Raw genomic sequence first — 26,867 nt, forward strand, 5'->3', positions numbered from 1 at the left:
ATAAGAATTGGTTTTGTTTCTTTAATGTCATAAGGCACGCCTGTTCTTGATTCTCTAGGGGAGTGCATATTCATTCAAGTAAATTTAACCTGAGGGCCTGGCTCTCCTAAATGTACCTTCATCTGGGAAGCTACATGCACACCTTTAAATACTCAAGAGAACATGGAGTTTGATCACCTCTAGCAACAACAGAGAGAGGAGACACAGCTCAGGGTGTTTGAAGCAAAGTGCTTGAAGATTCTATAAAGACAACAGGTCTGGACTCACCTCTATCTTGTACTCGGGGTCCTTGGCTTGCCGCCCAGGCATCAGCCTCATGGCTGTGGACAGGCTTTCACTCCATGAAGTGACTTTGCTATGATGTCCAGCATTTGAGCGATTAGCCAGTGATTTCTTCTCAGATGCTGGGGATGGGGAAGCGAAGACAGAGGTAAAGTTGAGGGAGGGTATATGCTATTCTACAGGTGGCTTGGCTTTCAAAGGATCAGTCAGGAGCATGTCTGCCTCCAACAAGGGAGGAGCTCTCCAAGTAACAAGCTCTCAAGGCACTCTTCTGACCAAGAAGTACACTATGGGCTTCGGGGCAGGGGGGTTGTGAAGGGAAGAAGCAGTCACTGGATCTGACTTAGACTTCCAGCTCCACAACTCACTGACTTGAAGTGAGATGTTGAACAAGTTAACTAAAGTTCCTAAGCTTTGGGGTTCTCATCCTATAAAATAGGGATAATAGTATTTGATCCCATTGTGGTGTCATGAGGAGTAAATAAAAACGTGCTCAAAACACAGAATACAGAAAGTTTTCAAAGTATGGTTATCGGCAAAAAGACAGCCATTTGTAAGCTTTCAGGTCCATTTTACCCTTTCCCCCCACTACATGGATGTAGGTATATATGTCCTGTTTTATTATGCTTTTCCCTGAAATTTTGACTTCAATTGTGCATATGTATGTGTGTATATATATATATATATGTATGTGTATATGTAGGTATGTATATATATTCAAATGCATGTTGGTATACATGTACATATTTGTCAGGAATAATTTGGAAAGTCAATTAAATAAAAGGCTCTATATCTTAGACACTCTAGAATTATATACATAAGGAGATAAGGAACACTTGAGGGAGGGAGGAGCACAGGGGACTATGGTGATGGTGCACAGATGCATTGGTGAAGGAAATTCTGTGGGGACTACACCTGAGGGGGGCAAGCAAACATTCTTTAAAAATGAACAATGATGTAAAAAATACATAAAGAAAAAGAAAATTTTAAAAAAGGAACACTGGAATCATTGGAAATTTTGTGATGCTGCAAAATTTAAAACAAGTATGTGCCATAATTTAAGAACTCTTTAAAAACAAAATTGAAAGCTTCATAGAGATGTGTTGACCAATGTGAGGGTAAAATGTTGGGTTGTTGATAGAATGCAAGGGAAATTAACATCTTTGGATAAAGACTTTCACTTGGAACATGAAGAACCTGAGGTTCCAGGTCACAGTCTGACTTGATGCCAGGTTTCAAAGTTGGCAGGAAAATATCAGGCAGAGCCTATAACCTTAAGTTCCACAGCCCCATGCCATACCTCTAGTATCATGGCCCCTCCCTCTAAGAGATCAAGAGAACCTGATTGTCACTTCTTGCCTTCCTGTACCCAAGATGCAAAGCAGCATCAATTTTTTGTGAGCAAAGACTCATGGGGTTTTCAAAAATGACTGGATCAAGAAGATGTGGTACATATACACAATGGAATATTACTCAGCAATCAAAAAGATAAACTCATGCCATTTGCAGCAACATGGATGGAGCTGGAAGGGATCATGCTCAGTGAAACAAGCCAGAAAGAAAAAGAAAAATACTGGATGGTCTCACTTAAAGCAGGAATTTAGAAAGCCCAAATAAGGGATTAGTAAAAAGACTAATAATAATAAAAATCAAAATCTACAAGCAACTGTAAACCAGAGCCACATTGGGGGGGGGCGGGGCAGAAGAGAAGGGAGTAGGATCAAAACAAGGTGGGAATTTTATGGGGACTATGACCAAGATGAAAATGCATACATTGTACAAAAATGAAAAATGATATAAAAATATATAAAATAAAAAAGGGACTCATGGGGTTTTGGCGATATAAATAAAATAAAAGGGAAAATCTGGGTGGAAAAGGCTTTGGACCTCGAGCGGAATCTTGGAGTCTGACTCCATGAGAAGTTCCATCCCTGAGAGCCAAGTAGACAGAGACCTAGGTAATGCTGCCAGGACTTGAGCATCGTCTCCTCCCAGAGTGGCGTGACATCTTCAATTTTCACTTCACTCTCTCCAGGTTTCACAGTGAGATCGATCTTGAAGTTGTCCTCCAGCTCCTGACGCCTCTGTGCCATGAGCTGCTGCCAGAGAGTCCTCGCCTTCTTTTGGATGCTGTGCTGGACTGGGGGAGAGAGCACAGCACACAATCAAGACAGCCCCCAGTATTTCTCCCAGAAAGGCCAGAAGATGGAATATCATGTTTTGCTTTTATTCTCAGCCTTCTTGAATATCATCCCAACATTTCAAACTCCACCCAGAAAGCAGTCTACAGGACTGTTGGCAATGTTGCAAACATCCATGTGAGCTGACCTTTCCCTGCCTCTAATTTTCTGCTACCAAATCCTGCTCCCTCACATGTGCAGAGCTGGAAGCACAAATTGGCTGGCACAGGGAGCCTTTTTCTCTCATTCCCCAATGCTGTTAATCACCAGAAACAGATCCGTGTAAACGCTACAGAAATAAATAGCCTCTCCCCACCCCAAACAATCCTTTCCAACTTTACCTTGTATGCTGATCCCTCAAGGGAATGGACAGCAAACCTATGCCTGTGCCAATGTCCTCTCTCCAACCGCTGGATCATGCTTCTCAACACCCTCCCATCTCAGGGCCAAATCTACCAACTGGCTTGGACAAATCTACCAAGCCAGTTACCGTCTATTATCTCCTGAAATTGCTTAAATTCCCTCTGATCTTGGACCACTGGTTCTCCCCAAGACCCTAGTACTTACTTCCTTGGTCTGTTTTTCTCACCCTTGGGAAATGGATCTTGTTCAATCCATCCATGAGCCAAATTCCCAAATTTAAATGTTTGTGTTGTAATTAACACTGTGTCTGAGTAAAACTTAAACTCACAAGAATTTTGGACACGGGCTTTGGGAAACTACATGGCCAGAAAACAGAGGTCCCTGTGCTCTCCATCTGGTCTCACAAGCTCTCATAGTCTACACAACACAGCAAACCAATGTGGTGGAGGGAGGTCTGCTGAAGCTTCCTGGATTGAGAGCAATCTCTGGGACAAACGGATCTAGCTGCTATTTCCTTCCTCCCTGTCTTGCTTTCCTTAAAAATTGCCATTACCTTTCATTTGATTAAAGATTAGCAAACCCAAGCATGAAACTCCATGAAGTCAAAAGTCATGTACAAGTATTGAGTTTATTTATTCCATTCCCATTTTCTAGAGAAGAAAACTGGGAGACAGCTAAGTAATGGCTTCAAGTGAGTAAGCTAATATGCCAGTTACTACATGGAGAGGTTTAATGGAAAATTCAAGAACCCCCCAGCCCCCAAAAAGTGATATCAATTTACAGTGCTGTCATCTTGGATTTGAGCAAATACATCAAGTTCTTAGTCTAAACAAATCGCACAGAGCCTTCTTTTCATTTAAGCATCTAATACATTTCAATTCTAATGTGCAAAGATTGTTCCAATTATATTCTCTACCAGGTGCCTCCTGCTCTAATACATTGTGGGAGAGTTCCTAAAGTCTCTTCTGGCCTTGGAGACTCTCCTTAGTATTTGATTCCTTATCTTGGAAGGAGTAAATAAAGAACGCAAACTTGCAGTTATTACTATTCATCTCCTCTTCCCAAATGAATTATAAATGAAATGTACCATCATTCAAACTTGAGAAGTCTTCCCCTGTTTTTTCTCTTACTTCTTCATTTGGAAAAAGAAAGACTTGATGATAAGGAGTCATTCTGGGCTTGGGATCCAATCCAAATCCTTCTGGATAACTAGCAGACAAAAGATTTTTCACTATAAGCTCATTCTTTGGGATCACTCCATGATTCTTTACTATAAACACTCTCCAAATAGTATATGTCAATATGGAAAATCAATATGGAAAAATATGTCAAGTTAAGTTAAAGCAAATACCATGTAACAACTTTTAGAACAGATATTATACAATAGCATTCTTTTAACTCCTAACTTAATAAATCTAATTCAAGCTTCCAGCAGGGCACCTGAATCCTCTCCTGTTTATCCCACCATCAGAACCATTCATTTCTTCTTGGGCTCTCCCCAGCATTGGATTCTGCCTTTATTTGGCACTGATGTCATCCTGCCTGGAAGGGGTCCAGGGTTGACTTCATGGGCCTGGATCCTGTGCAGTTGTATAGTGCCTATTCTCAAAGGACCCATGATTGAGCTCTGTGTCACTGTCTTGAAATTGTTATAATTTTTGGACAAGAGCCCTGCATTTTCACATGACTGGAGGTCCACACATCATGTAACTGGATATTAGTACACAGTGATTTACAAATTAGGGTTGCTAGGCATCGTATGCTCCTCATATAAATGTCCACATGCCCTGATCTCTGGGCTCCCTAAGTGAACCGAAGTGAGTACACTCTCAGTATATGTTTGTAGGTAGAACCAAAAATGACAAACAAGGAAATGAAAAAATACCAACATATAAGAATGTCTACTTTTAAAATTTCTAGAATGAAGACCGTCTGGATTTTGGAGGTCATATTGTTAAATAGAGGAATCAAAAGAGGGTGAATCCTCAAGCACACAAATCAGTTGACATTTCTTCCCTCCCTACTTATGTTTTCAGTATGGACAAGGTGCAGCTCTTAAAATACAGAAAAGAAAGTAAACTACCCAGTTTAGTCCATATACTGAAAATGGAATTCTTTTAATTCAAATAAAAAGGCAAACACTTCTGGGCTAGCAGTGCTTCCCAGAGAGTTTTAAGACAATTTAACTCTTGAAACACCCAATAATCAACTAGACAATTTAACTTTTGAAACACGCAATAATCAACTAGATATGATTTGGGGAAATTTTTTTTCAAGTAGTCAAGTATAATCTGTACTTAGGTAAATACCATCAAGAAAAAGTACAAGAGCAAAGAGCACATTCCATAGTCCTTTCCTTCTCTACACTCAACATAACTCTATTAATAAGAGTTGATATGATGTCAAGGCATAGGTGTGCCAAGACATGTACCGAAACAGCCACATACAGAGAAGGTTCATTTATACAGAGAATTCTCAATATGTGCTCCAGCCTTGGACTTCAAAGATTTAAATAAGATTAATTTAATTTATTTTTATGAGTATTTCTTACCTCTGCTTATACACATTTTATGTCATAAATTATTTTGTGTATATACAATATTTTGCAAGAAAAATCATTTCTGGGTAGCATGATGCAAATAAGCATATATTTTTCCGTTCTAAGATTATCAGTTATCAAGTGTTAATATTTCTGAAATCTGACTGCATCATAAAATAAATGTTTATATTTAATGTTGGAGTTTTCTGTCCCCAAATTAAATCAATGGTGTATATTACAATCTTAGAATTGTGGGAATAGTGCAAATTACTATTTCATGGTGACTCAAGCTGCTCAGTCACATGAACAATTTTGAGAAGCACTTACCATATTATCAAACATTTCATATAATGTGGACAACCAGATAAACAAAATGATTCTAGCATTTATATCAACCTCAATCAAATATGCTTCTACAACTTTCCTTTTTGCATTGACCACTGATAGGCATGGGAACAAGTTGGCAGTTCTTACCTTCTTGAATTAAGCAGCAAGAGACAATGCATGAGACACAGAAGGAAGCTAATGTTGGAATTATAGGTGGCAAAGATAATGTCCCAGTGTTCCTGGAGGAAGCCCAGGATGCTGAGGAGGCTGAGGCACTCGGAGAGTGACTGCTGGGGTTTGGAGAGGCAGTAAAGGATGACTTTATTTAAACTGCTGTATAAAGCACCGATGGCTGCATCCCTTTGAAAGGAGGCACTTTCAATGACCTTGTCACAAAATAAACACAAACACAACACAAACTTGTGAATGCTTTGTTATTTAGGTACTGACTTAGTTAACAGTGAAAATGATATAATTAAAAAGTAACATAATCTAAAATTAAAATAGAACTAGTTTCCTCTACTTTTGTGCTTTTTTCTAACTTGGATCTAAATTATCAGTAAAATTATTTTGTCTATCAAAAAAATTAAAAAATATAAAAAAATCCAGACTCTTAGATTTTTCAAACACTTGAGTTAAAAAAATTGAAAGTTTACTTTGTTCCTATTTTGGAAAACAGATGTGGGGGCTAGAGATTTATGAAATATCAATAATATAGTTGACATTCAACACATAAGAACATGCTATTGATAGTGTCTAGTATATTAGATGTATCATTATTAATAATAATATCATGCATAACATGTTTATAATATTCCAAGTATCAAACTAAGTATTTCACACATATATGCATAGATTTATATGCATTGTCTTGTTTAAATATCATAAGAACAGCAAAAAGTAGAACTTCTTTAGGAATATGAGGATTGATGGTTAGAGATAGGTTAGCAAAGGTCAAACACATGCCAGACACTTAAGCTATCTTTTAACCACTACATCACCCATAGGAGTCAGAAGTCCAGTACATAGGATTTTAGTACATAGGAAACTTTGAGAGGGAGGACAAAAGAATCCTGATTGTAGCCTTAGCACTGATTGGCCCATCCATCTGTTTAACTTTTTTGCAACTAGTAGATAAATAAATCCTGGATATCTAGTGCACAGCATAATTACTACAGGCAACAATGCCATATTATAAACTTCAAAGTTGTTAAGAGGCTAGATCTTAATGGTTCCCACCATTCAAAAAAAAGATCATTATGTGGCATGATAGAGGTGTTAGCCAATGTTAATATGCCAATGTAAATATATTTACAACACATAAATATATCAAACCAGTAGGTTGTATACATTAAAATTACACAGTATTACATAAAATAAATAAAATTCTTTTTTAAAGATTTATTTATTTATACAAGAACTGGGGTACAGACCAGAGGTGTGGGAGGGTGAGAGAATCACCAGAGACAGAGCAGGGAGCAGAACAGGCAGACAGACTGAAGACGCTGCTGAGGGGAGCAGTGGGCAAGGAAGGAGAGGTCTGCCGTGCCATGTGGGTTTCTCCCTGGCTGGCTGGAAATCAAACCCATGCTGTGCAGGTTTCAGGCAACTTCACAGCTCAGCGGTCAACACGCTGCACCACTAGGGAGGCCCAATAAATAAAATTCTTTAAAGGAAAATAATCTACAGCACAAAACTTACATGCAAGTTTTACACTAATAAAGTTAAATTTTGTTTAAAATCTGTGGGAATTTGGGATTCAGGCTTTTGTTCATCAGATGGATCACTTATTTCAAGCTGAGGTTATGAGTTACGAGAGTTACAGGTGGCAAGCAGGAGAGAAGGAAGGTGGATGAGAACAGCACTGAGAGTCCTTGAGCATGGCACACCCCTGAAGACACATCAGTTCCGGTGGTCACCCACTCTTGGTTACCCACTCTTGGTTAGGGCACTGGGGAGTTGCTATGGACTGACGTTTGCATCTCCCCAAAAATCCATATGTTTAAACCCTAATCCCCATATGACGGCATTTGGAGATAGGGTCTTTGAGATATAATTAGGTCATGAGGTTGTAGACTTCATAATGGGATTAGTGCCTTTATAGGAAGAGAAGTGAGAGTTTGCTTGTCTTTGCGTTGTGTGAGGATACAGTGAGAAGATGGCCATTTGCCAACCAGGAAGGGAGCCCTCACCACACACCACATTTGTCGGCTCCTTGATCTTGGACTTCCCAGAACTGTGAGGAACAAATGCTTGTCAGGCTCCCCAGACTATAGTATTCTGTTAGAGCAGCCTGAATTGACTAACACAGGGGCTCATCCACTATTTTCATTCTTGACATGACTTCTCAAGAACCTGACTTTAATCTCCTCAGAGTTGACAAAGGCTACTTCTCTCCTCTTGGAGTTATTCTTGAAGAAGTTTCTCAAAACCTTCTTTTCAGGATGCACATCATCCAGACTATCCTCTTATGAATTGTGCTCCGGTCCAGTCCTGGGGTTTGAGGGTGTTTCTACCTACAGAAGGGTGCTGGGGGTGTGATAGTCTTTCTGTGAGGTGTGAAGAGGATGGAAAGTGGGACCTTCTGTAGAAGACACACATGGCTGCTGGTAGGAATTTCTGGAGGCATATTTCAGTTTTGTAAATAAATGTTATCCTGCAATCCCAGGAAACTTGCTGGCTGGAACCACTGTGTATCAAAATGAGCTCCTCATATAGGGAGGGTTCAAGGTCACTAGTCAGCACAGATTTCCACAGTGAAATGGGAGGTGAAGTTCAACTCCAGAATTTTGAAGTTGTATGATTCCCTTTGTGTCTATCTACACATGTGCATAATAAAATGTGTCCACATGAACACACACACTTACACTAAGGTATTTATCTAAAGCATGCATTTGCATGTCAGGGTATGTATGTAGGTCTTTCAAGAGAACAAGAGAGGGACTGGGTAAAAAATAGACTCCTGCCTTGATTTCAGGAAGGTACAACTATAGCAAATGGAGGTGGATAATACAGTAGAAAATTAAATGGCCCTTTGGAGATAAGGACATTTTTGTTGATGAGTAATAACAATAATATTAAATCAACAACCACAATAAAAACCCAAATGGGTGTGTGTATAGAGTCTAGGAGGGGACAGCACTCAGATGCCAGAACTGGGGGCTGCTGGTCTTGCTCACTGAGACAGATGCAGGTGGCCTGAGGCTAGAGGTGACAGGGCACTCAGATGTTACTTGGGTCATAAGAGTCCTTCTACTTTTCCCACTCCTACAGTAGACCAGCAGATCCTAGCGTATCATACAGATACTTGGTGGGTCAGCATGTGTTTTCTTAATCCCATGGCAGCCCAGCATTCTTACCACCATGATGTGCTCTGTGATGAAGTTAAGGACATGAATAGGGTCTGCTGAGAACATCCCACTATACAGCTTCTCCACCAGCTTCTGAGCAAAGTAGGAGATGTTTGTTAGTGAAGGAACAGCAGCGGCTTCTGTGTTTGACTGAGGATCTTTACTACCTGGGAGAATGAGAAGACAGACCAAGCCTGAGAAATTATCACTCTTAACAGCGCTCTCTTCACAACAGTATCCAAACTCCTCTTGGTAATCAACCACCTCTTACTCAACTCTGTATATTCCACTGCAATGCTCTGTAAAGTGTGTTGTGGTGAAAATAGAGTCTTATACATAGTAGGTGCCCAATAAGCACAAAGTTTTTCAAAGTAAGTTGATCCTGAATATTTTAATCAGTGATATAAGGCAAGTGAGGAGAAGGCAAGTGAGAGACAGCATTTCTTCCGTGGCCATTTGGAATGATGGTGGAGGAGAATTTAAGGCATACGGTCAATGCGAAGGTTGTCATGGTGACCCAAAACCCTGCAACTATACGGGACAGAGGATAAAGCTGTAATGGTCTGCCCATGCTTCCTAATATGGTGACCAGTGTGCTCAGATGTGATGAGATGATCTCAGCCAGTGCACACACCAGCCCTCAGTTAGCCACTGCTGTCCTCACTCACAGGTTCTGGTGGCTACCCAGAGTCACATCACCATCCAATGACAGAACCAAGGTCAGAACTGGGATCATCAAGCTCCCACTTTTCACCTTTCTATACCATACTGCAAATATTTTGCAAGAGAGATCAAAAGTTGGGGTTTACAAGTTGTGTGGCAAGGAAGACTCCAGAATCAAGTCATTAAGAACTCCCTGGCTCAGCTCAGAACCCAAGTTGAAGGACTTTGTTGAATCTTGTTGGGCAGGTAGGATGCCCTGGAGCTCAGGACTCTGAATGGAGCTTCAACCTGAATGCAATATTCAGTCTGTGCCCCGGTACGGGTGCAAAGAATAAGATGCTGAGCAGAGGTCTTGACTTCCTTCATAAAAAGCAGACAATACTCCTGAGGCTAGAGGAGATCCAATGTTAGCTCAGAGGACAGAAGTACGCTCTGTCTCTGAGTGGCCCCAGCATGGCAGGGCTGTCATGGAAAGGTGCACACATGCTTTCCCTGGGGCCTCCAGGCAGCATCAGCAAGTTCATGTGGCAGATTAGTGGAGGGACTAACATGCTGGTGGAGGGTAGCTTCCCAGGGCCCCTAAAGGACCCCACACTGCTGCAGCCCAGTCCCCCACTAGAAGGCTAGAGTCAGCAGCTGGTAGGCATGCCGGGTTTCTACTCAGCTGTCAACAGTTTTGTATCATAAAAAGTAAGGAACAAGTCACCCCTCACTCACCTCTGAGCATCAAATTCTCACCACCACTCATCACATGAAATATTTCCATGGTGGAAAGCAGGATCTCAGACTGGAAGTCTCTTTTCTGTTGGCTGGTGGCATTTCCTGGAGAAGCCTGGAAGCACATCACTATAGCCATCATGTCCATTCAGTGCCCATGTGGGGTCTGACCCATATGCTAATAACACAGCCCCTGCAAATGTTACGTCACCAGCTCACAGCTGGCCCTTCCCCAGGGCACTGTTCTCTGCTGATCAGGTCTCCTCCCCCAGAAGGAGATGCCCACTTCCCAGAGTAGGCAGGCAAGTGGGGAAGAGAGAACCTCACAGCCCTCTAGCAGATGCCTCAACGTGGAGCCAACTCTGGGGTGCAGATACCACACCAATGTTATGGCTGCACCATTTTCTTGAATAGTTTCTCCATCCTCCTCCTCTTCATTCCTTTTCTGCTTCTCCTGAAAGCATCCCCAGTAAATCACTTCCACAAGATCCCTGCCTCACACTCTGCTTCTACCCTGCCTAAGGGTTCTGCCCTCTGCCATCTATTCACTCTCTGGTGGGCTCCCTATTGTCCCAGGGCCTGTGGCTCTGGGGGACTCCTTCCCAGAACACCTCTGGAGTCTAAGGAGCTGTGTCCAACTGTCCACCAGCTGGCAAGGACAGGCCTGAGTGAGTTCTGTGAGATCCAGTCCTCAGGTCTCCCTGGGCACACCACATCTTCAAGGCGCCTGTACCCTCTGAGAGACCTGTTCTAGTAACACCTTGTCCAACGCACCTCCAGGAGCACCTCCAGTGGTAACCACTGCTTGGGGCTGGAAGCAGCAAATAAGAGCTCCTTCAAGAGTAGCTGCGTGAACTCCTTCAGCTGCTTCCGGGTGGGATGTGACTTGGAAGGTGCCTGGAGACCCTCCACAGTGCTGCTTTCTTTGGCCTCGGCCCCAGGACTGCTGGCATTCTGGGTGGACTCAGTCACGGCTCCCTCAAAGACAAGAGAGACCCCACATGAGCAGCCTGCCCTGCCTCCAAGCACATTCACATCCACCTCCGAGGCATGGATGGGCAGAATTCTCATCAAACCATTCACAGGTCAGGAAACTGAGGCTCCCAGGAGGTAGGAGACTCCCCAGGTTTACAATTCACATTGTATTGCTGTGGTCTCTGATCCCCAGGCAGGCAGTAGTCATGGCAAGAAGCTGATCTCAGAGCTGGAGAGACCTGCAGTGCTCAGAGATGAAGCCCAGAATGTGTCTGTTGCTCCCTTCCTCGGAGCCACAAATTCTCATCACTTAAATGGTGATAATGAAAAGCTCAAAAGGTGTGTGAGAACGCAATGAGAGAAGAGTGTGGTGGCACTGCCTGGCCCCTGGATTGTGGTCAAGAAGACCTTCATGTGGGGCTTTCAGCTTTACCACCTCCCAGGCTCTGCTGATGCTGACAAAGAGGACGCTCAGGTGAAAGAGAGAAGTAGGACTTGTGCAAGTACTGCCATCCACCCCAGAAGTGCCTTGGCCTTCTCTGTCTTGTTTTTATACTTATAAAAATATCAGGAGATAAACCAAACAGGGGCCATTAGCCTAGATACATCCAGGAGGCCAAGGGGATGTTGGGAGGCCAAATGACACACCCAAGGACACGCGGCCAGGGACTCTTGACTCCCTGGCCAAGAACTCTTCATGTGCGCTCATCTGTTGGCACCTCCCTTTGCTCATTCATAAAATTAATGCAGCCGTTCTTAATTAAGCCATAAAATGAATTTAATGGCACCTAGGGAGGTGGTGACTGTATTAATTAGCTCCATGCGGCCTTGACTGGAAAGATGCCATATAAATTCATAGCAAAGCAAAGCCTTTTGGCCACCAGCCTCCTGTGAGAAGAGGGTCTGTTATGTTTTCTATGCAACAAAAGTTCTTTGGAGCTGACTTGGAATTGAGACAAGGCAAAGATGGATGGGGATATGCACCTCAGGATTGGAGTCAAAAGCCCAACACAGGGGCTGGCTCCTCTGCAGAGGCTGGAGAGGTGACTTTGGGGCAGGTCCTCCCCTGGGCAGCAACTGTGGAGCGTGGGGAGGCAGAGCCCTGGGGCAGAGTGCACTCCAGGATGCTGGCAGCAGGCAGTCAGCTGGAACCCCGACTCAGCAGAAGGCAAGACTGGCTCTTTGGGGAAGGGGCTGCAGTGGAGATGGGCTGGGAATGTCAGGCCAGGGACTTCAGGGCCTGCCTCCACCCTGCCAGTGCAGCCTGCAGAGGCTGCCTTTGCTCTTTCTTGCACCTCACCTTCTTTTTTAGTCTTACTTCTCTAATCTGTTACTTTGGTTAATATTAACAAGACTTTCTGACCTTCTTCCTTCTGTCCCTCTGCCCTAGTCCTCACCTGCACCTCTCAGCTCCCAGATGCTCCTAGCAGACCAGAACCAGGTGCTCCGAGCTCACCAGAGCCCTGTCTGGCCCAGGATCAACCACCTCCTGACCTGCTGGAACTGGTTCCCAGTCTTCAGTTCTCTCATATCTCTTCCCATGCCACCCCTGACACCTGAAACTTGCCCTGAAGAACTCAGCTGCCCTCCCAGCCCAGCTCTTCTGGCTCTAAGGTGGGTCTTGCAGGTTCTCTGGCCGAAAGGACATCCAAGTCCTGACCTTCCAACAGGACAAGGGTCCTGAGAACAAAGGACAGAACAGGATGCTCTTCCAGTGCCATCCCTCCCCAGTCTGGTGCACTGGCCACAGTCTTCCTGGGGTGAAATTTGTCATTTTACATTATTAGTGTGTGACTATTCATTGTAAAACTGGACTTGAACTACCATCAAATTTCTCATTACTGAGATTCCTAACAACTCAAACAAAATGTTGAATCTCAGAGCTGAAAATGACCTCAGGCTGCATCTCAGCCAAGAAATGGAAAATGACCCAAGTTGCCTGCCCAAGTTCTAGCCATGTTACCTTAAAATGGCTGGTGTAGAGGAATTCATCATTCTTTCCTGAAGAACTGCCCTGCTCTCAGTGGGGCAGGGCAGTGGCATCCCCTACCTTGTGGGTTTCCCAGGGGAAGGTGACTGCGGCCAAGGTCTGGAGGAACTCCGGGGTCCGCCAGGCTGGGTCCTGGGGGTAGGTGCTGTGCACCAGGCCAAGGAACTGCAGCACGCTTGCCGGGAAAGTCTGTTCCCATGCACGGTCTTCAGAACCTGTGGAGGGCTGAGGGCACACTTCATGAGAGACAGTGCAGGGAAGCAGGGCTGCAGGCTACACAGGAACCCAAAGAAATGAAATCTATGGGGGTAGACCTTCTTTCTGAGACTCGCAGCAAGACACCTTATTGCAAGTCTTAAGATTCTGGATTAGCAGGGGATAATGGTCATGCATTTGAAGAAGGGATTAGAATGTGCAGATGTTGTTCTAGGAGCTTCACACATGGCCTCTTCTCACATCTGAGATGGGTTCTATGCTTACTCCTGTTTTATAGATGGGAAGACAGAGGCAAAGAGAGGCTAAGTGGTCGGCCAAAGACACTCAGTAGGTCAGGGGCAGGACTGTTCTTTATTTTCAAGGCCTTTGTATTATTCTTTTTGTTTGCCATTTAAAAATAACAGTAATTGAGTGGAAAGGTAACAAACTCCTGAGGTTTCAAATAGAAAATAAGCATTTTTTCAGGTACCACGAATACATTTACCAAAGATGTAAAGTATACAGAACACAACTCTGAATAGAACACCAATAATCCAAAAAAATGGAAATGGATAATAGCAATAAAAACCAAAAATCTGAACCACATGGATGTTGAAAAATATGAGTCAAAAAGTCTTGAAAACAACAATCACAGACACTCTAGAAAACAACAAAAAAATGGAGATGCCAAATATCAAAATCTTATAACCAGCCAGAGGAAAAATTAGAAGGATAATATATATACCCAAAGTTGACTCTAAGTAAATCAGCACGTCCTCAGCTCTTTAAGTAATGGGAGGGTAGGGTAAAGAGAATGAACTTACAGATTAAGAAGAGGGAAATAACCACACAGAAGTTAAATGAATTTTAAAAGACCATTTGTTGAAACTGAATAAGTGGGAAGCTTTTTTAAATATTAATTACCCAAACTAGGTCAAGAAAACATTTAAATGTCTAAATACGGCAATAATCCTGGAAAAAAAATCAAGTCTCAGTAGTTTCAGAGGGGCAATTTAAATAATATTAAGAATCATAGATTTAACATCTTTTTGAATATAAATATAGGAAAAGAATCTTTTTTAAAGCTAGCATAATACTGTTATCAAAATCTGACAAATGTATTACAAAAGAAAATTGTGGCCTAATATTATTTACAAAATGCATGCAAAATCATAAAATATTTACATACAATAAGAATGCAAAAAGATTAAGAATAGTGACTTAGATCTTTGTAAAAATGCAAGAAAATATATATATATTTTTTTAAGATTTATTTATTTATTTATTTATACAAGTACTGGGTACAGTCAGAAGCACGGGAGGGTGAGAGAATTCACCAGAGCCAGAGCGGGAAGCAGAGCAGGCAGAAGGACCGAAGTACACTGCTGAGGGGAGCAGCGGGCGGCAGGAGAGGTCTGCGCGCCATGCGGGACCCTCCTCCGGTGGCCGGGGAGCAGCAGGGGATCGAACCAGTGCTGCAGAGGCTGCGGGCAGCTTCGCAACCCAGCGCTCAACCGCTGCGCCACCGGGGAGGCCCCAAGAAAATATATTAATGCCATTCACAAGTAAGTGGTTAAAAGAAAAAAATGAACATCTAATTATATGCAAAAAGTATTCAACAAAAATTAAAACACATTCCTATTTTAAAAAGAAAAAAAAAGATATCTGTATTTTTTTCCAGCATAATCACATTCAGAAAAAATGGCAAAAGATACAAACAGGCAACTCACAGTAAAATAAGTAGTTATAGCTCATAAGCATCTGAAAAATTGTTATCAACCTCAATAATAGTAATTTTGGGCCTCAGACAGAAAATATGAACTTTTGGCTAATTTTCAAAAAGAACTCAACTATGAACTTATCATCAGTTCGGCCATCTTGTTGATGCTATAAGAACTGACCAGATGTCTGATGCAATCTACCTGAGAAGGGCACTCAAAAGAAAATGCATGCCATACGCTGCAAACCACTACCCCACATCCCAGAAATTACACTGAGGAGGACATCACACTAGAGAGCAAACATGTCTGCTCAAGAAAGTTCATTGCGGACTTGTAATAATAATAAACACTAAGAAACAACATAACTTTCCACCTACAAATATATTCTAGATGATTCCTATGTAATTTAATGAGATTAACCTGTGTCCCAAACATGCTGAGAAAAAAGGCAAAAAGAATGTATGGTGTCTAATTTTCCACAAGGTTATGGTATGATCTTAGAAGTCTGGAGGGTTAGTCCACTAAAGGACACAATGGATGGGCTTATTCTCAGATGATTTCTACTTTTTAATTTAAATGTTAAAAGCAATCATGGATCATTTAAACAATGTTTCCCATATGCACATAAAGCTTCCAATTGCCCTTGGGAATACAAAATTTTTTATCCTTTCATGCGAGTTCCCCTGGATCTGACTCATAATGACTCCTCTTCACAGGCCACCAGGCCCTCATTCCTTCCCACTTGGCTCCGTGTCTACATAACCTTCTCACCTACCCCTAGTGGAACTTGAAGGCCTGAATCACAGGCTGTCCTTGAAGCCTCTCCACATCTTGTGTGAAGTTGGTGGACATCTGTCTTCTCTAAGACAAGTCTCTACCTCACTGCTCACTACCTGTCTGGCAGAGGTGAGCTCCTAGAGGGGAAAGACTCCTTTACTCCCTTCATGGAGTCACGATGCTCCTGACCTAAAGCAGTTGCTCAGAAATGTTCCCTTTGCCTGAAGCACTGAATCCCCTAGTGAAGTAAAATGTATAAACAATGGAAGACAGATGTCTTCTGGCAAGAGTGACTAAACTTCATGGGGATATTTAGGCTGGATTTCCCGTTGGCACCTAAGTCAGCACTAGGGACACACCTTACCTCAGCTCTCACGCATTCTGAATAACACTGGCTAATTACAGGCATTATTACCAGGAAGCTGCAGGGGAAAACTAAGGGGAGTCTTCCAAATAGGTCTTCCCTTCCAAACCTTATCATGGTGTGTGGGGAATGGGTCTCACCTGGCTCATGGCAGCTTTCAGCAATTCCAGGAGCAGTAAGGCACCTTCAGTGCACAGCCCAATTCGGAGGACTTCCTCCCTGTGGTGCTTCTGCAAGAGCCACTGAAACATGGCATCCAGGCTATCCTGAAAGAACAGGCAGGAGCTGAAAAGACACCTGTGGTCATCCACGCAAGGGATGGGCTTTCCAGTCAGGACATGGCCCAGGGCACCCTAATGGAAAAGGCAAGTCATCACAGTAACTCCCAACATGAATGGTCCACATGGAGAATTTCAGCTCTTGCTGGCCAGAGGGAAATATACACCCCCAGAAGGGGCTGAAGACCCATTAGCAACTTGTATTGAAATTCAACCTTTTGGTCTCTCATCACAAATACTCAATGTACCAATCAACTTTAATGAGAATTTTATATAAATGAGATTGTAAAAGACCTATGCAAAGTTTTTGGAGAAAAGTACAGAATGTAGTGGAGAGAGCATGGGATTGATGAACAGGGTGATCTGGCTTTACTTTCTTAAAAATCTGGGTTTACACAAGCTGCTCAGCCTCTTGGCAGTTCTGTTTCTTTCTGTGTGAGATGAAAGTTACATTACCTATCCCGTGGGATTGCTATAAATATCAAGTGAAATAAAATATGTAAAACATCAACCCTGGGTCCTGACTCTCAGCAGATGTTTGCTTCCTGTCATACATTCCGGGAGACACAAAAATACAGGGTTTCAATGAAGTTAGTACAGCATATCAAGAACTTTATTTTGAAGTGAAAGCTATGAAACTTTTAGCATTTATCAAGATTGAGATCATCAAATATAAGGAGTGCAAGAGACATGAATATTTTAGCCTCTATTTGCAAAGCCACACCCCTCCACATCTCAATTCAATGCAGTTTAACTCAACTTAATTGTGACCAAGAAATAATTACTGAGTTCACTAAAAAAGTGCCTAGAAAGGTGAGTGAAAGGGAAAGCCTGGTCTTGAAGTGCTCAGTATCTAAGGACAGAGGCCGATGTGTTCACGTGATGGTGCCATATGAGGTAAAAATATGTTGAGGCACAGAGGACCAGGGGTCTTCTAGGGAACTCTAAGCAGAAGGTGGCATCTGAATATTGAGGGAGGACGCTTTACCAGTCAGGTGACAGTGGGAGAAATTTCGCTCAAGGCACAGGACTCAAGAGCACAAACCAGCTGGTCTTATTGGGTAAGTGACTAAGGAGGGTCACAGAACAAAGGCAGGAGAGTGAGGAAGCTGGTTGGAGAGACAAGTCAGGTACCCAATTGTGAAGGGGCTTGATGACAGCTGTGGAGTCTGAAGCTTAATCCCAATGAAGACTTGCAAATGAGTGAGCCCATGAGTGATAGACGGTGAGAAGGTATATGCACTGAGTGTAGACTTTTTTTTTTAAGATTTATTTATTTATTTATTTTTATTTATTTTATTTATTTATACAAGCACTGGGTACAGTCAGAAGCACGGGAGGGTGAGAAAATTCACCAGAGCCAGAGCGGGGAGCAGAGCAGGCAGAAGGAGTGAAATACACTGCTGAGGGGAGCAGTGGGTGTGGCAGGAGAGGTCTGCGTGCCATGTGGGACCCTCCTCCGGTGGCCGGGGAGCAGCCGGGGATCGAACCAGCGCCGCAGAGGCCGTGGGCAGCTTCGCAACCCAGCGCTCAACCGCTGCGCCACCGGGGAGGCCCGAGTGTAGAATTTTTATTGGAGAAGGAAGAATAAGAGAGTGATAAACAGGACACCAGTATTCCAAGAATATGAGTCAAGAGGGTGGTTTCTGGTGTCAGGTGGGGTATAGTTTATGATACTAAAGGTATATGAGCAAAGAGGCAGTTGAAAGGGAGAGACTGAAAATACAGCAGAAAAAAGGGACCAAATGGGGTGAGGTCACTCAGGAGAGGAGTGGAGGGGTTGCAGGCCAGCATGGAAACCTGCCCTTTGCCAACAACAATGGCAGAAGATGAAGAAGATCATAGTCAGAATAGGTAGTGGAGGGTGGGTACTAAGACAATGCCCCTCCCAAGTAGCCAGCCTCTACCCCTCTAGTAAGGTAAGTGAGTTGAACAAAGGATGGCCATGGGGCAGAAGACTCAAGGGCCTATATGGTTTATTTTAGAATGTAGTGGAATAGTGGGGCATTACTAAGTCTGTGGCAATTCTCCTCCCTACCCCATCATCATGTGATTTCTCTAGCTATCCTTGGGAGAAAGAGTTAAAAGTGGGACTGATAAAAATAGAGACCCACTGGAAGCGATGATGGGAACCAGAGGCCAAAGAAGTCCCAGGCACTAATGCAAGGGTCTTTGAAGAACTAGCCAAAAGGTGTGGATTGATAGCGAAGGAAATGAGTCATGACAATGGAGTTGGTAGAAGGGAGAGGAGGTGGTCCTACTGCATGGAGCTTATAGGTGCCATGCACAGAAGTAGAGGGAGGTAAAGCTTAGGGAACTGCGTTGGTCAGATGGAGTCAAGAGACCAAGTGTATCATTCCCTCCCAAAAGCGCCCAAGAACCTACTTTGGGTCCATCCACCAGCTCTGTGAATGGTGTCTGCAGCAAGAAGGTGGACACAATGAGGTAAACTTCTGGAATATGAACATGGTAGGCCAGAAAGTCTTTCAAGACACGGAACCCAGGAAGCTGGCAGGGGCTCTGGTCAGGCGTGGGAGGCTGGCTCTTCAGGTTATCTATTGACCAGGTAGAGAGGGCACAAAATCTGATTGAGAACAAATGCTATTGTTACTACTCAAGAAGGGGAGTGACTACATGAGGAAATTCTCTGCCACCCACCCTACCTACAGGCATGCCCAAGAAATACATCTCATACATACATGAGCACAAGAGTTCCTTTTGCTATTCCTGATGTGCTCATTCAGTCATTCATTTATTCATTCATTCAAAATCAGATATTGATTCAGTGCCTACCTCATTAAAGGCAGCAAGGCAAATTTGTATTAATACATTGTATTTTATATTTCAACAAAATATACAGAACCCAGGGCAATCATGAAGTACTGACAAAGCAATAAGAGGAACAGACAGTAAGTGTTACACACTATAAAGAAATATAGTAGGGGCATAGAATATAACAGAGAAGCATATAACTGCTCCTCTCTTGCAGAAAGCGATATTTAAAATGAGAAGAAAGAATCCACAGCAGCCAAAAGAGGGGTGCTAGTGTTGTAGATTGGGGAACTATCACAGGAAGAGGGAAAATGTTCAGAAGGCTCTGAGCAAAGGGAAGATGGCCCTCTGTCTGAAAAGCAGTATCTGCCCGGGGCCCTGAAAAAAAATCAGAGGGGCTGAGACTGATCAGAGCTCAGAGCTCAGGGACGCGTGATGGTCCTGAATGGGGACAGCCTGGCAGAGGCTCACTCACAGACTCTGTGCCCTGGAGATGGACACACACTCACCCATTACAACGTCCACACCCTCAGAGCTGCGTTCCACCCAAGATCCCGTAGACAGCCCATCTTTAAATCGCACTCGCAGGGAGGGGCTAGACAAAAAGTACAGCAGCAGCTTCAACCCCAGTACAGTGGTGCTGGGGTGCAGGTGGCCCTGCACGAGAAGCAGGAACCAATCTGGCCCCAGGTCCAGGAATATCTCTTCCTTTGACCTAGGAGAGGGGAGGCTGGTCAGTAAAGGCAATAAATTGTCTATCAGTCCTTGAGCAAAGCCTCTCAGCCACCTCGAAAAGGTCAGCGAAGGTTAACATCTAGATGTCATTTAGTGAAGCACATTTTGCATCCTTAAGGAATGATATGTTGGCAGGATTGCTATGAGATGGAAGACTTTTTCTATTAACAGCTGAAATGTAAGTTGGCCAAAACTAGTTTGGTAGCTGGCACTGAGAACACTGCCTAGCACAGATGAGCCCTTCCCTGGCACCCAGGAGGCTGGACCCTTTGCTGAGCCATTGCCCCTGAGAATCAGCTGCCAACCTTCCTGCCTTCTAGAACCCAAGTCTGTGCTCTCCAGATTTATCACTTTAAAATTCACTTTTGAAAGTGACAGTTAATTATGCATTTTTTTCCTAAACTGATAGAGGCATAAAGAGTGGACTATTCTGTTTAGATTTGTTTTCAGCAGTGTATTTACAAAGGGAGGTAAACAACCATTATTTGTTTATATGACTGTATTAATGTGATTAGATGACTAGCTAGTCAGGTGCTGTGTAAGTATGAATATTAGTAGAGTTGGAATATTGTAGGAACTGTACCTTTTTATGTCTCTTGGCCCATGGTTTATTACTTATTTATTTATTTATATTTAAATTTTATTTTTATATGCCCCATACAATTACAACCCCTTTATTTTGACCCCAATCCCTCCTTTCCCTGCCCCCCACCCCCCATAGAGTGTCTCTGGTTCATAGTTGTTTGTTGATTTTGATATTTTCTTTCTTATAGTTATTCTTTTTCCTGGTCCCTTATTTAAGTTTTCTAGATTCCTGCTATGAGTGAGACCATCCAGCATTTTTCTTTTTCTTTCTGGCTTATTTCGCTGAGCATGATCCCTTCCAGCGCCATCCATGTTGCTGCAAATTGCATGTGTTTATCTTTTTTGAATGCTGAGTAATATTCCATGGTGTATATGTTACTTGAAAGGTTTTGGCAAACTTACATTTCAACTGTTATTAGAAAAATTCATCCATTTCATAGCAGTGAGAGTAGGCACTGGGTTAAGAGTCAAGAGACTATCCTTTCTTTGAGCTCCACCCTTGATGTTTACTAACTGGAAGATTTTTGACAGAGATTGTGATATCCTCTTGTCATTTTGCTTGACAATTATGATGTTGGTGGTGGAGGTATGGTGATGATGACATAGTTAGCTTATGGATTATTTATAATATTCCAGGTACCATACCATACCCAGGGCTATCCCTGATCCTATTAATAAAATGCCATATTACTTTTCATCTATGGCAGGCTTTATTTTTGTCCTCTTATAGCTGAGTACAATAGAGTCATCGAGAGTTTATATAGCCTTGCAAATGTTCCTGGGAACAAAAATGGGATAAGAAACAGGAGATCTAGACCTCAGAGCCCAGGTGCTTAAGCACTACACTCCATTCTCTTTCAACAAGATGGAGGAGGAAGGAGTGTGACTAGCTCATCTCTGAGGCATCTTCCAGTTCTACCATGGTTTGATTCTAGGGACACAAAGACAATAGAATGGAGAAATGACTGGTAAATTTTTAAACACTATTTGCAAGGCTCTTTTACTGAGAGGTAATTCTCCAACCTCCTTACTCCCCCAAACACACATACACACTAAAATGTCAACTCAGCAAGAGCAACAATCTGAACTGATTCAGCACTATGTCCTCAGAGAAAGCAAGTGTCTGGCATGCAGTAGGTACTCAACAAATAGCTATGAATGAATAACTCCAAGGTTACCTCCAAGAGGTAAAGTGGGCAGTTAGCAGCAGAGAGTTTTACACATTGTTTTGAAAGATAATTGAAGACAAAGACTTTCTTTTCAACTTGAAAAAATAACTAAATAACAGCAAATAGCAGAAGAATTTGGCAAGCCCTTTCCTTGATAGATATTATTTAGGCTAACCATTTATCCATTCTATTATCTGCCAAGCGCAGGACATTGAAATCAGTAATTGTCACAACTGCCAAAACAATAACAATTATACTATAGCAATAGTGACAAAAAGAGTTTATTGTAATTATACCAAATCTGTTTTGAGTTATTCGTGCCCATTTAACATTTGCATCAGAATATCTTAGGGCAAGGTCTGCTTTATTGAGTGCAGAAAATATAATTTTCTTTCTGAGTAATACAGGAAATACACTGTAGAAAACTGACTCGGAGATGCTAAACTTTTCATTAAGAAAAGGTTTTAATACTGCACCCTGTATGAGGCAACCTCATGCCAAATCGCTCTTCCTGGAGCTACTTACTCAGAGTACAAATGAAGTTGGGAGGAAGATATTACACTAAGCATCATCTCTAGCAACTGGTTTCTGAGCCAGATTGTCTTTCCAGATGTTTGGCTTCGAGCTACAAAAAAGAAAATTCAGATTTGAGGGAAAACGGATGTAAAGAGACATAATATTTGCTGCAGTATGCAATTGTATTCACCAAATGTTTTGTTCACCCAGAAAATAGGGCATGGTTGGAACTCAAAATTTTGGCATTCAATTCTAATTAGGTACTTGAAAAAAATTTCCGGAAGTCTTCCTATAGTTCCCTTTAACCAAAGATGTTTTCAATGTTCCCCATATTTCCCACCCCCCAAAAATCCTAAAAATGCTAAAATCAAGTTCGTCTTCCAGTAGAAGAGGTTTTTTACAATTATCATTGGTTGCAACATTTCTTGAGCAACCACAACATACTGGTGGTTATTTGAGGCAATAGGGAACAGAGCAGTGAATACTCTGGTCTTTGATTTTGTTCCTGCTCTCAATTTGCTTCTATGCCTTCAGCATATCCATATTGACCTTGGAAATAGTTTGAATTATAGCAAGAGGTACATAAATCTTTTGGAAGAAGAAACTTTATTTCTGGAGCATTATTATAGCCTTGAAGGACACATTCATACTGTCTTAACGGAGATGTTTTTTCAGCTACAAGTTTCAGAATGGAGTCCATATAAGAAGTTCACTCTGGCCCATTATCCACTCATTCAGCCCCCTTGTTTGGCCAGTTATTTACAACCAATTCACACATACCATGCTTCAGAAATAGGACTGACAAGGCTACTTGGAGAAGTGGAGTCATATTTCCCTCTATTTGGATCCTGGTCCCATCTCTTAATAAGTCCTAACTGTTCTGAGCCTCAATTCTCTCATCTGAAAAATGGGAACTGCAATTCCTACCTTTTGGGCTTGAAGCAAAGATAAAAAAGAGGTTATCTAGATTGAGTCACACTATCCAAGAGAATCTTTTGTGATCATAAGAATATCTGAGCACTTCCCTGTCCAATGCAGTAACCGCTGCCCCCTAGTGTGACAGATGTATTGAATTCTTAAATGCATTTAATCTGAGTTAAATGGAAGTTTAAATAGTCACATGTGGCCAGAGGCTCCATCTTGGACAGTACAGATCTGGAGGGACCAGGACAATCATAATTTTTCCCTTCACATCTTCCCTAGCAGAGGGAATGCAAAAGATGATGTAGCTGCTGTTCTGCAACTGGTTGGAGAAATAGACTCAACGAAACAAATCACAAACCTGTGCGTTAGAGTAAACTGAAGGAACTTTATAGAGGCACAAGCACAAGCCAAGGGGCAAGCACAGAGGAGGGGACAAACCTGTCTTGGTGGGACTGGGAATGGCTAGTCCAGCGGGGTGGGTAGCAGATGGGGTAGGGCTAGGAATGGATTCCTGCGGTGGGAACAGACCTCACGTGCAAGCATGGATGGAGGGCACAGCACCATGCATTAGGATGTGCAAGTGCTGCAGTGCTGAAATGGGGACTTGATAAGGGGAAGCTCCCTCATCAAGGTTGGGGAGGCTTCAACAAGAAAGGTCAGCAGTGGCTGGAGCATGAAGGATCCCACCTGCTGCTCTACAGAAACTGAGGTTTTTTTCTGGAGCCCTCCGAAGCCTTTCTAGGTTAATACACTCAGATTTGATGTGTGACCTAGATCAGAAAATGATGACCTCACAAGCCACTCCTTGGGGACAGCTGTGGGTGACCTCCACTTCCCTCATGGCAGCCCTTCCCTCTCAAAATGGTCCCACAACATGTGCCTCTCTGGAGCACAGGAGGGTCATCTTGCTGCCTTCAGACTGGCATTTTGGAAAGATCTTCTTACCATGCATGGGAGGCTCTGGGACTTCATCCACACAGATCTGCTTCTCGTTCACCGATGAAGGCTTGAGAGTGTACACAACAAACAGCCCGATTCTTAATGCAGAGAGAAAAGAATGCATTCAGTTGTGAGCTCAACCTGTTTCTGCTGAGCACACCTGAAGGCTTTCTGCACAGATGCACCCAAATGCAATTTCAAGGAGGGTTTGAGTGGAATCACATTATTTTGTGATCAATGCAGTATTACAAGAGACTTCTAAAATCAGGATTCATCAAGCAGTTGACTCTGCCAGATCAGTACAGCAGATAGTGATGAGGAGGGAAAAGGCTAAAAGTGCCAGCTAGGACTGTCCTTTGGGAATTCTGAAAAAAGCAGACATGTCAGGTTATCAACTGGTAAGGATGGCTGTGCTCACCAAAATTCTTAAATTCTTGACCCTGTCAGCATGTCTGAGTACCAGGGAGGGGTGAACATATCCCTGCTGGGGCATCTTGCAAACCCACCCCTTTTCTCCACACTTGACCCCAACAGTTTCCGAGAAATAAACCTTCCATTATATTGAAGGGTGGGATGGTGTGTTGAGTGCAAGCAGGAGAGATTGGGGCTCTATATTCCCTCAGAAAACATCCTAAGGTCTTGCCCTTCCCCAGAAGTCTGATGTTGTACCTGAGAAAGTCCCGGCTGCTGAAGTGGCCCCTCAGCTGACAGCCTAGGATGGCAATGATGGTGAGAATCTTGGAGGGGGTGAGGCCCGGTTCATTGAAGAGGAAGACGAGCTTGGGTATAAGCCATGCCTGATGAGCAACTTTAGCATTCCGGGGTCCTTCCCTGGTGAGCCCAGGAAAGAAATAGTAAAAGCTTTTACTGGAATGAACCAAATTTGTTATGTTTCTGCTAAAAAGTTTTCCCAGGCTGGGCTTGCTTCATGACCCTTGAACTCCAATGTTGGCTTGGCAACTCGTCAAAATGCTGTCAGACACCCATCGAATATGTGTCTGCCAAGTGCCAGAGTCACTGGGGGATGAGCCTCCCATGCCTTCCAGCCCCCAAGCCCCGGAAACTGCCTTCAAAGACAAGCCCCAATTATTGACTTTTAAATTCCAAGCCTAGGGGAAAACTAATGCTGGTCTCAGAAAACTCAGAACAAAGACAGCAGACTGGTGTGTGACCGCGGAGCACTTCCCACCAGCCAGGAGCTGGGCTCTTCGAGAGCCTGTCTGGATGTGTGTTCTTCCTGCCCGCCCCAAACCACAAAGTGGATGAACACACCGCTGAGAGTCAAAGGGGAAAAAGACAGAATTCAAGCATCTACATCCCCCTCCTTAGGATAATCACAAATCCAATTTCCAGTAAATTCTACCCCCCAAAGAAAACAGCTCCCAGTGTAAAAGTTCATCTTTTGAAAACAATAGGTACAGAAAGAGAGTGGAAGATGAGAAAGAATAAAAAAAAGGTGGAGGAAGGTGAATTTGGGTGTATAGTTCCAGTATGAATTCAAGTCAGCCCAACTCCAAAGCCAGATACACAGAAAAGGAGACACATCCCAGATCTGTGTGTGACTTATGTTCACTGAACCTACAGGGAAGATGTATATCCATCTGCTGTGAGCTTGGCTGTCTCTTTCTTATCATAGCACTGACCACCTCTTGTTCTGTGTTCTTTCTCTACAGAGCTGTGTCCTGTTCTTTGTGAACATCCAGCGCTAAGAAGTGTGAAGTGAAGTGGGTTTATAATAAATATTCAATCGTGAGTGACTAAGTAAATGATGATTAAAACAGATCCCAAATCCTGGGGCCTCCCTGGTGGCACAAGGGGTTAAGATGCCTATAAGGCAATCCACAGCCACTGCAGCATGAGTTCGATCCCTGGGCAGAGAGCTACCAACACGGCACAGCAGACCTCTCCTGTCTCGCCTGCTGCTCCCCGAAGGAGGTAGGTTGATCTGTTGACTTCCCTGCCTCCCTTCTCCCTTATTCTGATCATAGCCAGTTTTCTTGGGGAGTGACCTCCTTTCTAACTCCCCACCAGCTATTCCAAGGGGCCTGCCCAGGTGAACCAAAATAGTGTCAGTGAGACACCACCCTATTGCGAGGGTGAAGAAAGACCTCTTTCTCTCCAAACTGAGCTGAGTGGAAGATATGCTCTGAGAAGCTCCCCAACAGCAGCTACCTTGCTGCCACAGAAAATTTGCCAAAATGAAACTGGCTAGGAGGAAAGAAGAAAGCAGAGACAAGGGTGACAAATCTCTGATAAATGATGTGCGCACCACCCAGTCATGTGCGAAGATCTGCCCCATTCAATTGTGAAAACCAAAAAAACTACCTCTTTTTTCCCTTTCCTTTTTCTCCTCCTCCTCTCTTTTTTTCCCTACTCTTCTGTCCTTAAGTTGGTTTGGGGGGCCTCCCTGGTGGTGCAAGGGGTTGAGATGCAACCTATGAAGCTGACTGCAGTAGCTGCAGCATGAGTTTGATCCCTGGCCAGGGAGCTACCCACATGGAACAGC

General features: G+C 43.2%; 1 protein-coding gene across 1 annotated transcript in view; it reads right to left on the reverse strand.

Moving 5' to 3' along the window:
• The window catches only part of WDFY4 (WDFY family member 4), a gene marked incomplete at both ends in the record, with an annotated part of 204,919 nt that overhangs the window by 109,102 nt on the left and 68,950 nt on the right, over positions 1–26,867 (reverse strand). The window contains 14 exons of the mRNA XM_084245258.1: positions 268–404; positions 2,237–2,422; positions 3,913–4,034; positions 5,839–6,077; positions 9,051–9,208; positions 10,422–10,536; positions 11,196–11,399; positions 13,447–13,611; positions 16,584–16,709; positions 19,107–19,276; positions 20,003–20,208; positions 22,508–22,607; positions 24,368–24,459; positions 25,031–25,192. Coding sequence (XP_084101384.1) covers positions 268–404; positions 2,237–2,422; positions 3,913–4,034; positions 5,839–6,077; positions 9,051–9,208; positions 10,422–10,536; positions 11,196–11,399; positions 13,447–13,611; positions 16,584–16,709; positions 19,107–19,276; positions 20,003–20,208; positions 22,508–22,607; positions 24,368–24,459; positions 25,031–25,192 — 2,182 coding nt within the window. The remainder of the gene's footprint in view (positions 1–267; positions 405–2,236; positions 2,423–3,912; positions 4,035–5,838; positions 6,078–9,050; positions 9,209–10,421; positions 10,537–11,195; positions 11,400–13,446; positions 13,612–16,583; positions 16,710–19,106; positions 19,277–20,002; positions 20,209–22,507; positions 22,608–24,367; positions 24,460–25,030; positions 25,193–26,867) is intronic.

The sequence above is a fragment of the Talpa europaea genome (assembly GCF_964194135.1).
Source record: "Talpa europaea genome assembly, chromosome: 10".
Taxonomy (NCBI): Eukaryota; Metazoa; Chordata; class Mammalia; order Eulipotyphla; family Talpidae; genus Talpa; species Talpa europaea.